General features: G+C 48.7%; 2 protein-coding genes across 3 annotated transcripts in view; one reads left to right on the top strand and one right to left on the bottom strand.

The window, feature by feature from the left end:
* PIK3AP1 (phosphoinositide-3-kinase adaptor protein 1) overlaps positions 1-327 on the bottom strand; it is a 45492-nt gene extending 45165 nt beyond the window's left edge. The window contains exon 1 of the mRNA XM_051617011.1: positions 254-327. The gene's annotated coding sequence lies outside the window, so the exon portion shown is untranslated. The remainder of the gene's footprint in view (positions 1-253) is intronic.
* A 556-nt stretch (positions 328-883) lies between these two features.
* Positions 884-10809, top strand: NOLC1 (nucleolar and coiled-body phosphoprotein 1). Of its 2 annotated transcripts, none has more exons than XM_051618905.1 (14): positions 884-1007; positions 1102-1154; positions 1421-1542; positions 3198-3313; positions 4060-4195; positions 4698-4801; positions 5459-5609; positions 6447-6587; positions 7001-7090; positions 7698-7844; positions 8051-8611; positions 9312-9427; positions 9720-9800; positions 10086-10809. In XM_051618905.1, the coding sequence occupies exons 1-14, from the start codon at positions 897-899 to the stop codon at positions 10242-10244; spliced, it is 2088 nt and encodes a 695-aa protein (XP_051474865.1). In that variant the 5' UTR covers positions 884-896; the 3' UTR covers positions 10245-10809. The 2 variants fall into 2 exon arrangements, with proteins under 2 accessions (XP_051474865.1, XP_051474864.1); XM_051618904.1 differs by having other exon boundaries at positions 1099-1154.
* Positions 10810-14256: the final 3447 nt, after the last annotated feature.

Genomic DNA, 14256 nt, shown 5'->3' with positions numbered 1-14256 from the left:
CCAAAAGGACATTTTTGTCCTGATCACCCTCACCTGGGGCTTCCACGCCCACCCTTTGCCCATAGGCCCAGGGGCTCTATTTAAGCTCACGCCTGGACCTTCAGTGTTTGCCTATCCTATTTTGTGGGTAGGTCTGTTTCAAGTTCTCTCTCCAACCTTTTCTCTCTAACACTCTTCAAGTAACCTTATTCTCAACTTCCCCTCTGACTCTACCTTACAGCCGGAGCCTTTACGCCCACAGCGTTACTTTTACCTTAGCCCTTCCTCTGCTATCACCTCCCTTTGCCTCTAGGCCGGTTCCTCCCCGCCTGGCTCACGGCTCCCCGTCCCTGGCGCTGCCGACGAGCCCTGCCAGCCGCGGGCTGTGCCCGCCGCGCTGCTGCGGTGCCGGGACGCGCCGTGTCGGTGCGGGCGCGGCGAGCGCTGGGCACCGCGGCCGTCACCTTGTTCTTCTCCATGGAACAGCCCTCCCTGGTCTTTCCGCTCCCTGCCTCCCTTCCTCGTGTCGTCCTGCTTAGGGGGGATTACAACTGGCGGACAGGTAGGTGGGGGAAGGCGCTTAGGTGGACTGAAGCCTTCCAGCGCCACGCGTACGCGCTCCCGAGTTTCCCTGCGGGCTGTTTCCACCTCCTCCTGCCCGCTGCGGGCCCTAAACCCGCCTCCGCACCGCAAGCAGCCTCCCCGCCCTGCCTGTAGCTTTCACCCAGACGCGGGCAGGGCCCCCGAGCGGGGGCCGGGCCGGGGGGGCCGCGCCCCGCACCTCGCCCCCGCTGCGGGCCCGCCCGGCCAACATGGCGCGGGGGGGCGGAGCCGGGGCAGCGCGTGCGTGCGTGCTGCGCGGGTGGGTGCGTGCGTGGCGGCGGCGCGTGCGCGCGGGCGGCACGTGGCGGGGCGGCATGGCGGAGCGGCGCGCGGTGCCCAGCGACCTGTTCCCGCTGGTGCTGGCCTTCCTGCGGCAGCAGCGCTGCCCCGGCGCCGCGCGCGCCTTCGCCAGGGAGGCGGCGGCGGTGAGCGGGGGGCGGCGGGAGGGGGGGGGGGGGGACGGGACACTGACCCACCCGCCGACTGACCGCCCGCCCGGCCTTTCTCCCGGTTTAGCAGGAGCAGGACCCCAACGCCGCCTCCCTCCTGGACATCTACAGTTACTGGCTGAAGTAAGTGCGAGCCCGGGCGGGGGGGGCCCCCCTGCGGGCTCTGGGGCCCCCCTGCGGGCTCTGGGGCCCCCCTGCGGGCTCTGGGGCCCCCCTGCGGGCTCTGGGGCCCCCCTGCGGGCTCTGGGGCCCCCCTGCGGGCTCTGGGGCCCCCCTGCGGGCTCTGGGGCCCCCCTGCGGGCTCTGGGGCCCCCCTGCGGGCTCTGGGGCCCCCGCCCGCGTCTGGGCCGCGCCGCCTCGCGTCCCCCGCTCAGCCCGTCTCCCCGCAGGTCTCCGGCGGCCAAGAAGAGGAAGCTGGTGCCCAACGGGCCCCAGGCGAAGAGGACACCCCCCTCCAGCAGCGAGGACAGCTCCAGCGAGGAGGACGAGGCGCCGCCAGCCAAGAGGCCAGGTGGGGTTGGTGGGCAGGCCGGGGCTGTGTCTGGCGTGGCTGCTCACCTGGGTGGGCTCGTGTGAGGCCCTTCAGCAGCTATCGAGGGCTGGGTTTGTATCGACTGACCTTGTTTCTGGCAGGTCTTTTGCCCATGACAGGTAGGGCCTGTTGATCCTCGCTACAGGTGATCTTTTTATCCAGTTGTAATTCAAGCACATCTAACTTTTCTGTGTTGAGAGTCTGCTTGCCAGTCACTAACTGACAGGATAGCTCAGCAGGGTTACTCCTGCCTGCTTCTGCATGTTCAAAATATGCATTGATCTAAATATTGGGTAAAACTGGGTTTTGAGTGCATGAAGGTTGGGCTGATTCTCTGTTCCTCGTTGGTAGGTACCTCATCATTTTTTCATATGCTATTTTCTAGGGACCCTTAGTCTGAGACTCTCACTGAGAGCTTTAGAGAATGGTTTGCAATCCTGCTATTGTAGGAAAACTACAATATGACTCATATTCACAATGTGATTCACATTTTATAAGTACTTTTGCTTTTGTTAAAATATGCATAACTTGTCAGAACTCTTGCGTGGCTAGGACTTACCAGGCTCCTTTGTGTATTGGTGAGCTCCATGACCTGTTTGATGTGTATTGGTGAGCTCCATGACCTGTTTGATGTGTATTGGTGAGCTCCATGACCTGTTTGATGTGTATTGGTGAGCTCCATGACCTGTTTGATGTGTATTGGTGAGCTCCATGACCTGTTTGATGTGTATTGGTGAGCTCCATGACCTGTTTGATGTGTATTGGTGAGCTCCATGACCTGTTTGATGTGTATTGGTGAGCTCCATGACCTGTTTGATGCAGGGCAGTTGTAGATAGTATCCCCGAGTTCCAGAGGAAAGTCAGGCATCTTTACTCACCTGCTGCTTGTGTGAGATTGCTGCCTGCCTTTCTCTCAAGCCTGTGTCTTAGTTCTGCCAAAAAATTTCATTCCTCCACAGCACTTTGGCATGTGGTGGGCTAGGTTTTTCCCTTTTTTTATGGAATTTACCTTAATCGTAGTGTATACAAGTTTGTGTGTATCTGGCAGATGATTTGCAGGAAAGGAATAGTATACAGGGAGAGACAGTGAAAGAAATCTGGTCTTTAACTGGAGCCATCTGATTTTTACTTGTTAAGGACAGTTGCGAATATAACTTAAGTTAAAATAATTTTGTTTGCTCCATGCCAATAAAAAGCAACTAGTAACTAGGACGGAGTAGATTTGGCTAAAACTTGTTAAGCAAAGTGTCTGGAACCTCAGCACAGCATTGCAGTGGTTCTCTTTGGAAGACTGCTTGTTCCGTGGGTTTTTGTAAGCTGGCAGGTGTGCAGACCCACTTAATGTTATCGCAGTTTGTGGAAGCACTTTTCTTACGAAGTGTCCTTTTTGGTGATAGAAGCCTGCACTTAAATGTGTATGTGTAAAGATAAAATCCTGAATTTGTTTTATCCTCTTGCCGACCCATTTTTTAGTTTTCTGCAGCACACTGCTCAAGAAACAAAGTCAGTGTTAGGAACTTCTGTCATGGTTTAATGATTTTAGTATATCCTTTTGCCCTGGTACCCGCTAGTGCAAGATACAGGTACACAAAAGTTTGAGATAACAATCAACGTCTGCTGTCCATTATTTGCAGCTAAAGCAGCAGCTGTGCCCAAAGCAAAAGCAGTTCCTCCAGCCAAGAAGGCAGAGAGCAGCAGCGAGGACTCCAGTGATGATTCAGACTCGGAGGAAGAGAAGAAGCCAGCAAAGGTCAGCTTTTCTTCCCAGCCTCTAATGCATGTTTGAGAGTGGTGGTTAATAGCAAATTTGACCAGAATTCTCTCTGAAATTTGTCTTGCTTTTACTGAACTGTGAAGTGCTTAGACTGCTGCATGTGCAACATAGAGAAGGCATTCCTGTAGTGGACAGTGTGCCATTTGGACTGGTCCTGTGAAAAATTAATTTCATGTCCACCACCCATTTTGTTTCATATCCAAGTCTGTTAATTGCCTTTATCCTAAGACTGCTAAGGTTCTTTTTTTTGCAGAGAAAAATTTATTTACAACTGCAAAAACACTTATCTTTGCCTTACATACATGTGTATCTATATAAAAAGACAATCTTCTCTTTCCTTTTTCTGCTGCAGCCATGGCCTTCAGAAGCGGGAGAGAGGAAGAATGATGTTAGTGTACAATACAGGAGAGCAACCAGAGTTGCCTAGTCAATATTTTCAGTCTTCAAACTAGCATGATCTGCCCCCAGAGCTGCTTGCTCTTGAGGAGGCAGAACTGGAGACTGAGGTGCAAAGGAAGTCTCCCATGGGCTGCTGGCAGGTTTCACAGACTAAAATTTTTATCCAGGGATTTTGAGGCTATAACCACTAGGCAGACTGGTGTTTCCAAGTCAAAATGGTAACCTCTGTGAAAGACAGCTGTTTATACTCTCTGTACATGTCTGACTTATTAGCCACTTTTTATGGCTGCAAGGGCTAATCAATTTTTGCTCTTGTTGTTTAGAAAGGTGCAAAACCTGTGGTGAAGGCAGCTGGAACCAAAGTCCAGCCCCAGAAGAAAGCAGAGAGTTCCAGTTCGAGCAGCTCAGATGAAGAAGCACCAAAGAAACAGCCACCAAAAGCAGCAACACCTAAATTAGGTGCATCTTATTGTATATCATAAGTCAAAGTGCAAAAACAAAAAAGCTAGGGGACAAGTAATGGGGGCTGTACCTACATGCAAAGGCATCTGTATTAAGATACCAGTTTGAAAATCTGCTGTCACTGCCAATTGCACTCCAGTCTGTTTCTGACATGGAAGAGCTTTAGAACTGATTGCAAATAAAACATCTCATCCCATATGCTGCATTGATAGCATAAATAGCTGTAATCAGCAACCTTAACTGCTTAAGTTGTGCTTCTGCCAATGTCTCCCTGCTCAAAGAGCAGGGAAGATCTTGACTTTAGTCATGAAACTTCTGATGACCTAGAATGAACAGTTTTCTGAAAACTTTCTCTAAGCTTGCAGTAGGTCACAACAGTTCTGCCTTCGTCTGCCCTATTGGCTTCCTGCGGTTTGTTGATGATATTTTATGCTGAATATAATTACCCCTAATCTCCCATAGTATATTTTCTAATACCCCTTATTACTTGTCTCAAAAGGAAGTAAAGCTGCCCAGGCAGCTGCCAAGGTGGTCAATGGAAAAGCAGCAAGCAGCAGCAGTAGTAGCGAAGAGTCTGATGAGGAAAAGACTGCACCAAAGAAGGTAAATTAGCCTATGAAAAACTTCATGAATGCTGTAGAAGTCTAGCAAGACTGGGTGCATCTCTGTGTTGCAGGGACTGTGAAATGTGTAGACAAAGTCACAGACTACAGAGATATTGAACACAGTATTTGTGGCTTTTACACCTCCTTTTCCTTTGTAGATAGGGATTGTGTTTTAGCATCTCTCCATGCACTAGCTTTCTTCCATAATACCTCCTTGCCACTTCCTTCTACTTCTTCCTTTTACAAGAAAACATCTCATTGTGTAGTAACCATGTTGTTTCCATTATGTGTTCACTTTTGCATCTCTGAGTTTTTCATTAGGGAATGATTGAAAATGTTTTCTGCAATACAAAAATAATCGTAGTTGTGTTTATTCAAGTGGCAGTTGCTACCATTTTGGTCAGTTTTGTTCCCCTTAGTCAGAAGAGGTCCACATTAGGGATACGTGCAGCAGAAAACAGCAGTGGAGTGGCTAGAAAAATCAAGATGCTCACGTGTTGCCTGAAATTTGCTTTTGAGAATCTTCATTAATGTTTTTCCCTTTGTCGTCAAAATTTGTTCCCTTGACAGATGCTTAAACAAGATCCACATCCAGCTGTCCCCACAAGATTTCTGTACTTTCTTTTTTTTAATGTCTCTTTCTTCTTGTGATAAGGCTGTTCCCAAGAAATCACCTCTGCCAAAACCTGCAGCCACTCAAGCATGTCCAGGGAATAACAAACATGCCAAGGAGAGTTCCAGTAGTGAGGACTCATCTGACAGCTCAGATGATGAAAAGCCACCTGCAAAACAAAAGCTGAAGCCTGGTAAGTACTAAATTCTGTTGCTGCTATGTGGGAGGATGCTCTCTGCTAGTCCCACTGCCCCTGGAGGAGTGTGCAGGACACAGGCAAGTCTTGCTGCACACAAGGTTCCAGGTGATGCTTGTGGGGGTATTGTGAAGCAGAAATACAGCAGCTTTTTTGTGTGCTCATAAGAGATGAGGACTGGGAGAGACTGTGACAGACTCTTCTAAGTTTCCTGCATTTCTTCTATTCATGTAGCCTTTAAGGACATTTCTTGCAGGTTTCCTGTCTACCAGGATTTGGGAAGTAATTTGCCAGTGGTTTGTTTATTCTATCACTGCAGTAATTTAAGTTTTTTTAGGTTTTTTTTGTAAAGTATCCAGTGTTCAGTTGCAGCGCAGCTGATAGGCTAAATGGGCCTCTGTTCAATATAGCATAGTGCTTTCAGGGTTCCAGGAGAAAGCTGGTGTGAGTAGAGAATCCAACATCAAAACTTAGTCTGATTCTTTTAGCCAGAGGGTTTGAGGAAGCAGTGAATGAAAACAATCAACAACTGTAATTTCTGCTTGTTTTTCTTTTGTTTGTTTCTGAGAAAGCTCCCATTCTTCCTAAAGTGCAGAGGAAATTTCTGCAGAAATATTTGGGTCAGCTGAACCCCAAGAGGAGAGTTAAACTCACAGTACAAACAAGGTAGCAGTGGGGCTGGTGTAATCGTTCAAATGATAAGCTTGTATCTTTGACTATAGCTATAGAAAAGGAATAAATGGAACCAAATAGCAGAATGGATTTATTCAAAGTGCACCAAACCTCTCACGTGTACTGTTTGTAGGCATCTGAATGCTGTTTGTCTCTTTGTAGGTCAATACAGTGCTGTACCACCTCCTCAAGCTAAGCAGACCAAGAAGGGCGTTGCCAAGGCTCCTGCAAAAAAGGCTGAGAGCAGTGATTCTTCAGACAGCAGTGATGAGGAAGAGCAGGAGACCCCAAAAGGAGGAGCAGGTATGTTGTGAGGAGGCTGCAAAGGAAGTGTGAAATTATTCAGTGTTTGGTGATCTATTGGGTTTCCTTGGAAAAGCTGTATGACTTTGGTCTGTGTTGCTGTTTGTTTCTCTGAAAGCTTCTGAGAAACTTGAAGGTATCCCAAACAGAACACTATGCAACTCCTGGATTCAAACTGTGTGCAAGTTGGGTTACTTCGGCTGCTCTGGTTTGAAGAGTCATTGGGATCTAGTTTAGTGGGAATGAGCCTAGCCCGTTACTGCAGCTGGCCTGGTCCTTGCTTGACTTGTGACGTTTGCTGGATGAATGGCTGGTGCACTGGGTAGGGGGCTCTTTCTCATCCGGAAAGTTTTGGATCTTGTGATAAAGGTTGGTGTGGGTGCAGGCTGTTAATTTTAGACTTGCTTTTGCAGGCAAAAAAGTAGTAGCTAAGACAATCCCTGCCTCCAAAACCAAAGTTATGACTACCAAGAAGGCAGAATCCAGTTCTGACAGTGACTCAGGTAACTAAAGAAAAAAATTACTATTTTTTTTTTGTTCGTGTTTTTATCGGCCAAGTGGCTATATAGCAGTGTATCTGCCAAGATTGTTAGCCTATAACCTCAGAAACTTCAATCTCTGTTGTTAACAAGGTGTGAAATTGAAAAGGAGCATATGGCTCCTGTGGTTAGTTCATGATACTTTATGCTGAATATAATTACCTCTAATCTCCCATAGTGGGAGATGGTGGAACCTCACCATGAGACACCAAGGAGATGGTTGGCAACTGCAGAAAGGTCTGTAGGCTGCTGGTTGGAAAGGGTAGGGCATCATGTGTATCAGGTTTCTCCAGGAAGGCTAATGAAACTTTGTGAGGATCTATATCTTAAGCCTTCTGGTTGGTGTTACCCTATTATGAGCTTTATGAGAAGTTTCAAAAATAATTTATCACTATACCAAGTTAAAAGTATACTCAAAAGATGCATTCTCCTAATGTGACCCTAGAAATAGGGAGCACTGTGTTTTTTATCTTCTGTTGAGCAATTTTAATGTTCGCAGTGCTGTATTTTCCCACATAAATTCCTTATATGCTCCATCTCCCCTCCTGGTTTGACTTTTTTTTTTTTTCAGATTCTAGCTCTGAAGATGATAAGAAGAAGGGAGGGAGTAAGCTGCCAGCTAAACAACCTGTGATAAAGAATACTCCCAAACCAGCAAAAGTAGCTGTCAAGCCTGGACAGGCAAAGAAAGACTCCAGTTCGTCCTCAGACAGCTCAGGTATTGGGATAAATGAGAATTTCTGCATGTGTGTTGTGCTTGCCCAGACCTCTGTGTTTCTGGGCAGGGTATGAGGGTGCAGTTGGACATTGCAGTGTTGTTTCAAGCTTCAAATGAAGGGCACTGTGCACCAGCACTGAACCTGTATGTTAGCTTTTTCGTAAGGAATGGGGCTTAGCCTTGATTATTGTTTTCCTTTCCTCCAGATTCTGATAGCTCTGACAAGAAGGCCACTGTGAAGCCTGCAACTAAAGCAGCAACCCCTGCAACAAAAAAGTCACAAGCTGCCACAAAGAAAGCACAAAGTAGCTCTGATTCAGACAGCAGCTCCAGCAGCTCTGAGGATGAGAAGAAGAATGGCACTCCAGCTAAATTAGCTGGCAAAGTGGCTAAGCCAGTGTCCAAACCTTCTACGCCAGCTGCCAAAGTAAGTACGTCTGACTCTGATAGTTCAAGCAGTGAAGAAGAAGAAAAGAAGCCAGCAGTGAAACCAGCCAGCAAATCTACAGGAGCAGCAAAAGCTACTATAGGAAAGAAGACAGCTGCTTCTAGTAGTAGTAGCAGCTCATCTGATAGTTCCAGTGAAGAGGAGGAGAAGCCCAAAAAGGCAGGGAAAGGTGCACAGAACACTTCTAAGACCACTGCCTCCACAGGGAAAGCAAAAGCATCCAAACCAGCAGCAAACAACCTGAAGTCTAAGCCAGCTGGTGGCAGCAGTAGCAGCAGTGAAAGCAGCTCTGAAGAAGAGACCGGAAAACTCAATGGAGGTATTACCTACAGTCTGGCAGGTGGGCCTGTCAGGCAGTGTTACTGAGCTAAGCATGCATGGGAGCCTTTCTGAAACAGCATTCAGTCTGGTCTCTATGGGTTACTAGATTCTGCCAGCTGGTGCAGTACTGAGGGAAGGGCTAGTTTTTAATGTGGTGTGATCCTTTTTGTCTCTACTGCCTGCCGGCAACAGAATTTGTGGTACTGTGAAGCACACTTCTGTACAGTTGTTGCCAGTTGCCATCTGTGCACACACAAGATTGTTAGTGACAGTAAGGCAGACTGCTGGGGACCTTGTCTGTTAAGTTGGACGCTGTAGGTGATGCCCCAGTGCACAGTGTCTTGATCCCTCTAGGAAGGAAACAACTTTGAATGTGCTAGTGTGTGCAAGGGCATACTGTGTGATTCCAAGATCTGACGAATTTTAGCCAACAGAACTTCCTTAGGTGCACTAAATCATTAATATAGTGATATCCTGTTCCCCAAAATTACCCATTAGGATAGGATTGCAAAATCTCTGCTGACTCAGAATGGCTATTAATGTCTGTTACAGCAGTCTGTTTTCTGGGTGAGGTAATTCAGGGACTGATTCTTACACTTGTATCAACACTGAATTTGCATTCTGGCAGGATAATGCCATTGCTCTTCCCGATGCTACAGTTACTTTCTTTGAAGTTTTACTGTTGTATGTCTTAACAGGCACAACTGGGAAAAAACAGAAGAGGGAAGATGATGTTCAGGAGCCAGAGACACCCCACAGTAAAAAGGCAAAGATCAAAGCCAAAACACCACACACAGTTCCCAAGGTGAAACAGGTGAGTGAGGGTGGACTGTGGTGACTGGTGGGAGAAGCATCTCTGCCTCCTGAACAAGTTGGCTTGTTTGGGGTTTTTTGAGGAGGTTTGGCCCACAGGCAAAGGTTGATTGGAGCATCCGAGTGCTGCCTGATCTGTAAAGAAAAAGATTATGACTCAGAGAAACACTTAAAAATTGAGGTGATGTGGACAGGGCTCTGTATTTGCAGGGCAAGGAGAGAAGGAGGTTGTCACTAAGGGAATACTACACGTGTGTGCACCCACTGTATCTTGTTTTCTCTCTCCATAACAGCCATCCTCTCCATTCCGCCGAGTAAGGGAAGAAGAGATTGAGGTGGATGCCCGTGTTGCTGATAACTCATTTGAAGCAAAGGTAGGGCTTCGTAGTGCCCTGAGTGTTAACACTTGGCCTCTGCAAATGCACTTCTGCAGAGCAGCCTTGGTGTGCTTGCGGGCAGTCTTTTTGGTGGAACATTTTCCACCAGGAGGTGCTGTTAGGAGGTGTGTGAGCACTGGCAGGTGGTGCATGGGAGAGTGGTATCTGCTCCAGTGTTAATGTACTGATGTTTGCTGGGTAGGATGAAGTGCAAAACATTGCCTTTACTCTCTTGGGCACTGACCTGAGTTTCTTTTTCCTCTTCCTCTTCATCTCTCACAGAAAGGAGCAGCTGGCGACTGGGGTGAGAAGGCTAACAACATCCTGAAATACACTAAAGGCAAATCTTTCCGCCATGAGAAGACAAAGAAAAAAAGAGGCAGCTACCGTGGGGGCACTATATCGACTCAAGTCAATTCTGTCAAGTTTGAGAGTGACTGAGAATGTTTCCTTGGGATTTCATAAATCATCTGTCCACCAGAATGGTTTGGATGGGCATGTGGACGTTACAGATGTCAACCTGCCTGGAATGCTACCTCCCCTACCCCATGGGGCCGGCAGCTCCAGTATGGGGATGTGGGAGAATGGTTGGATGTCTCCCATTTTATTTCTAATTCTGGTTTAGGCCCCTAATTTGGAACCGTCCTTGAGCTGGTGTGGCACCACTATGGTGACCTCCAAGACTTACATTTTCTACAGTCTTATTTTAAAAGGCTGGCAGTGACTTTTCATTTTGGTTTCCTGCCCATCTAGTAGAAGAAAAATCATTCTCCTGTATAGTAACCTACTTTTTCAGCTAGTTTAACTTGGATACCTGTGAAATGGCAAGTATTGTAACTTGCCTTTGGCTAGTTACTGTAAGAGCAACACTGATTTGAACCCTCTGGCTGTAATCCCCACCCCCATCTGGCATTTCAAGTTCATTGTTGCAGTGTGACAGGGTTTCTCTTCTGTTTCCTTCTTTCATGGTTTCACCTTGCAATAAATTCCTACTTTCTTCCTTCCACTCCTGTTGAGGCCCCATTAACCATAGTGTTTAGAGAAGCAGAGACTAAATACACCTTAGGAGTTGAATTCCTGTATCATTTGCAGTTGCAAGTCAGGGGCTGTTGTCAGAACGATGTGGCACTCTAAGTTTCATTGGGAATGTAGCTCAGGAGTGGAGTTGTGTGGAAACACTTGACTGCATGGAGGTTGTGACGTTTGACTTGCTGGGAATAGGTAAGGAGGCAGAGGAGATTAAGCTCTCTTATCTAGCCAGCTCTGCTTTTTGCTGTGTTTTTGTCTCAGAGGCTCTGACTGCGGTGTGGCATTACTCCTTGTTCTCTCTGAACATATCTGAACATAAGATGTGCCAGCTTAGGCTTCTCCCAGCAGTGTGCCATGCAGCTTGCTAGGAGTCAAGATGAATGTATGATTAATGCCTTAAATGTCTTCTGGGTTTTATCATTTGTTCTTTAAGCTGTTTCCCATCGGTTAAACCCCTATCAAGAAGTAAAATGCCAGCTTCCCCATAGCACTAAGCAAATAAAGTCTGGTGCTGTAAGGTTTGAAGTGTTAGCTTTCTAGTACACATTCAATATGGGGAGCCTCACGAGTTAGTAACTAGCAGTTTCATGAGCAGCTGATAACATAATGGCTTACTGCTGTTGAGAGGAGGACATGCTTTCCCTCCAGTTGTGTGACCGTCTCCTCACTTCTGGTGCAACTAACATCTGGTAGAAAAGTATTACTCCAACAACTTTTCTGTCAGATGGGTTAAGATAGTTATATCTTGTGGAGCCATTTGCTGAATCCATAATAGGATGAATTGAACAGTGGTTGTGCAGGTTTGGGAAAAGGGGTACTGGGCTCTGAGAACTGCTCACCCCATCTCATGAAACTGCCAGCTACCAAGAGAGGTTATGCAGGGCCTGATTTCCCTGTTTCCATTCCCTTCCCAAAGGGTGACAAGGAAGCTGTATTTGTGTGCAAAGCAGTGTCACTTAATTGAGGGTTGGATGAGACTTGATGAACCATCCCCATAAACATGAGCTGTAAATTGTTCCAATAAACATTATTCAGGACTTCTCATCTAGCTTACACAGTCACTCTGGTGCCTGGATTCTAGGCTACAGTGCCAAGGGGCCCATCAGACCACAATTAACGCAAGGAATTTAAGTTTAGAGGCCAAAGGAAGGTGGGAAGAGAGTGTTCTCTGCCTGGGAATTTGAATGTCCTCTTGCTTGTGATGTCATTTAGCCTCTTCTGTTTATCAGGAACTTAAATTTTAAAAAACTTTTATATTTTGGGGGTATTTTAAATGTGAAAGTTTTAATGTGCTGAAAAATAAAGATTGCTGCCTTTGTAATCTGAGTGGGTCTGGTAGTTAAAGGTGTGGATTAGCAGGTGGGAAGAGAGCGTATTGGTGCTGGGGGTAATACAGCACTGTACATCTGCCTGCAACCACTTGTCTCATGCACATACCTGTAACAGGCCTTCAGAAGTGAAAGATGGCCTGTGCTGTGGCTGTCAAGTGACTGCAAGAAAATTGGATAAAACTCTAGAGGAATATTTGCTTATATCAAGAAAAACTGAGGATGCTGGAGGCCCTTCCCACCAGACCATCTGGTTAGCTCTTCTCAAATACTGCTACCATGTTAACTGTATAGCAGCTGACAATATAACTTAAGTAGCACCAGCCTATGGGAATAAGAATAGGCATAAGTAAAAAATTCTGTATATACCTGTTTAAAAGAATCTTTTCCTGCTCTGTGACCATATGTACAGGGAAAATAAACTTGCTAATAGGTGGGGTCTGATGGAGGCCTTGTGTGCTGTAGTACTTTTTTTTTTATCCCTTGTGCTACTCCTCTGTGGAAAGGTTGGGATGACTATCCAGCTGTTTTGGGCTGTTGGTTGCTCTGTAACCAATGCTGTGCCATGGCCTTCTACCTGGAATATTATGAGCCTTGCTGGAGCTTGGCACCTGCCTGAGCAAGCCAAGTGCTGAGTAGGGGGGAAATGCTTTGTGAGACTCTCAAAGCAACATGCTCTTCAATATGCTTGACACTGGGAAAACCTGCTCCCTTTACATGCTTTTGCAGCTGTTAATCACCCTTAACCTTTAATGCTGCTCTCTGCTGCCGTCCTGGAGTAAAGGAAACAGTTCAGGCCTGGTGTCTCTGTGCATCACTGGGGCACTTTCAGATGGAACTGGATTATAGGACGTCCCTTCTGGCATGTGCTGTACCTGTATGGGCGCTCTGGGACACCGGCCCTCGCTGCCTCCTTCCCCAGTGAGCCATCCTTCCCACTGCGCTGTCCCGGCTAACTCGCACATGGCCTCAGGACAGTGCAGCCTCCTGTTCTCCCAGAGCTGCAGAGCGGGTCCTGCCCCTCTTGCTGTCTGAGCAGAGCCCTGCACCGCCCACCGGCGAGAGGCTTTGACACAGTGGCCCGGCAGGGGACACAGGAAGCCCAGCGCTGCGTCTCTGCCTGCGGCAGCGGGCACGGTCCGTGCGCTCCCTGGCCCCTCTCGCCCTGTCTCCGGGCCGCCGAGGGCCGGGCCGGGCGGGGCGGCCGCGGCTGGGGCGGTGCCGCCCGGCCCCGCCTGCGCCCGCCGCCGCCGAGCTGAAAGGGGAAGGCGGGGGGCGGCTGCCGCCCTGCAGCCGTCAGCCCTCCAGCCCTCTAGCCGCCTCGCCTGGGCGCTGAGCCGCCGCTCGGGCTGCACTCCCGGGGGACGCGCTGCAGGTGGGTTCCGCACCGTTGCCGGTGGGGCGGAGGGGGCTGGAGCGGGGACCCGAGAGGAGCCGTCACGGGAGTAGCTGCGGCTGGTGCTCCTCACCCCCCGTCCTCCGGCGTTCTCGGCTCCGGGCTCCCGTGGCGAGCCCTGGGGAGCCAGCACGGCCAAGGGCTGCGGCGTCTGCCCGGCTGCCGTGCGAGGAGGGTCCCTCAGCTGCGGGCTGCGGCAGCGCGGGGAGCGGGCTCGGTGCGGGCTGGGCGTGCAGCCCCGGGTGCTGCGGTCCTGCCGGTCGTGCTCTGGGTGAACAGTAAAAGGCTGGGTTAGGCTTCCTGAGCTAATGACACCTGGGGACTCGTCTGCTGCTGCAGAGGAGAGACTGAGACGGTCTGAATTCCCAGCGGTCAGCTCTGCCGGGACACGTGTGTGAAGAGCCTGGGTAATTTCAACAGGGCTACTAAGGGGCACCAGTTAAGCATCTGCTTAACTGTGCAGGATCGGAGCCTTGGCATCCGAACAAATGTTCAAAGCGCTTTTATGCATCTTGCTTAATTTTCCTCTGGCAGATTAGATCTTAGGAGCGTCTTCCCTCTCTTGTCTCCTCTTCCTATGCATCTCTCCTCAACCCTTGTTTATGGAAGCTCAGCCAGGTCTCATTCCTCCGGTGTGCCCAGAGCCAAGAAGCTGCTTAGTTTTATTTTCTGGGGGTTTGTTGGGTTCGTTGTTTTTTTG

The sequence above is a fragment of the Apus apus genome, chromosome 4, assembly GCF_020740795.1.
Source record: "Apus apus isolate bApuApu2 chromosome 4, bApuApu2.pri.cur, whole genome shotgun sequence".
Lineage (NCBI taxonomy): Eukaryota > Metazoa > Chordata > Aves > Apodiformes > Apodidae > Apus > Apus apus.
The sequence above is the reverse complement of the archived record's forward strand: the minus strand, read 5'-3'. Positions and strand labels throughout refer to the sequence as shown.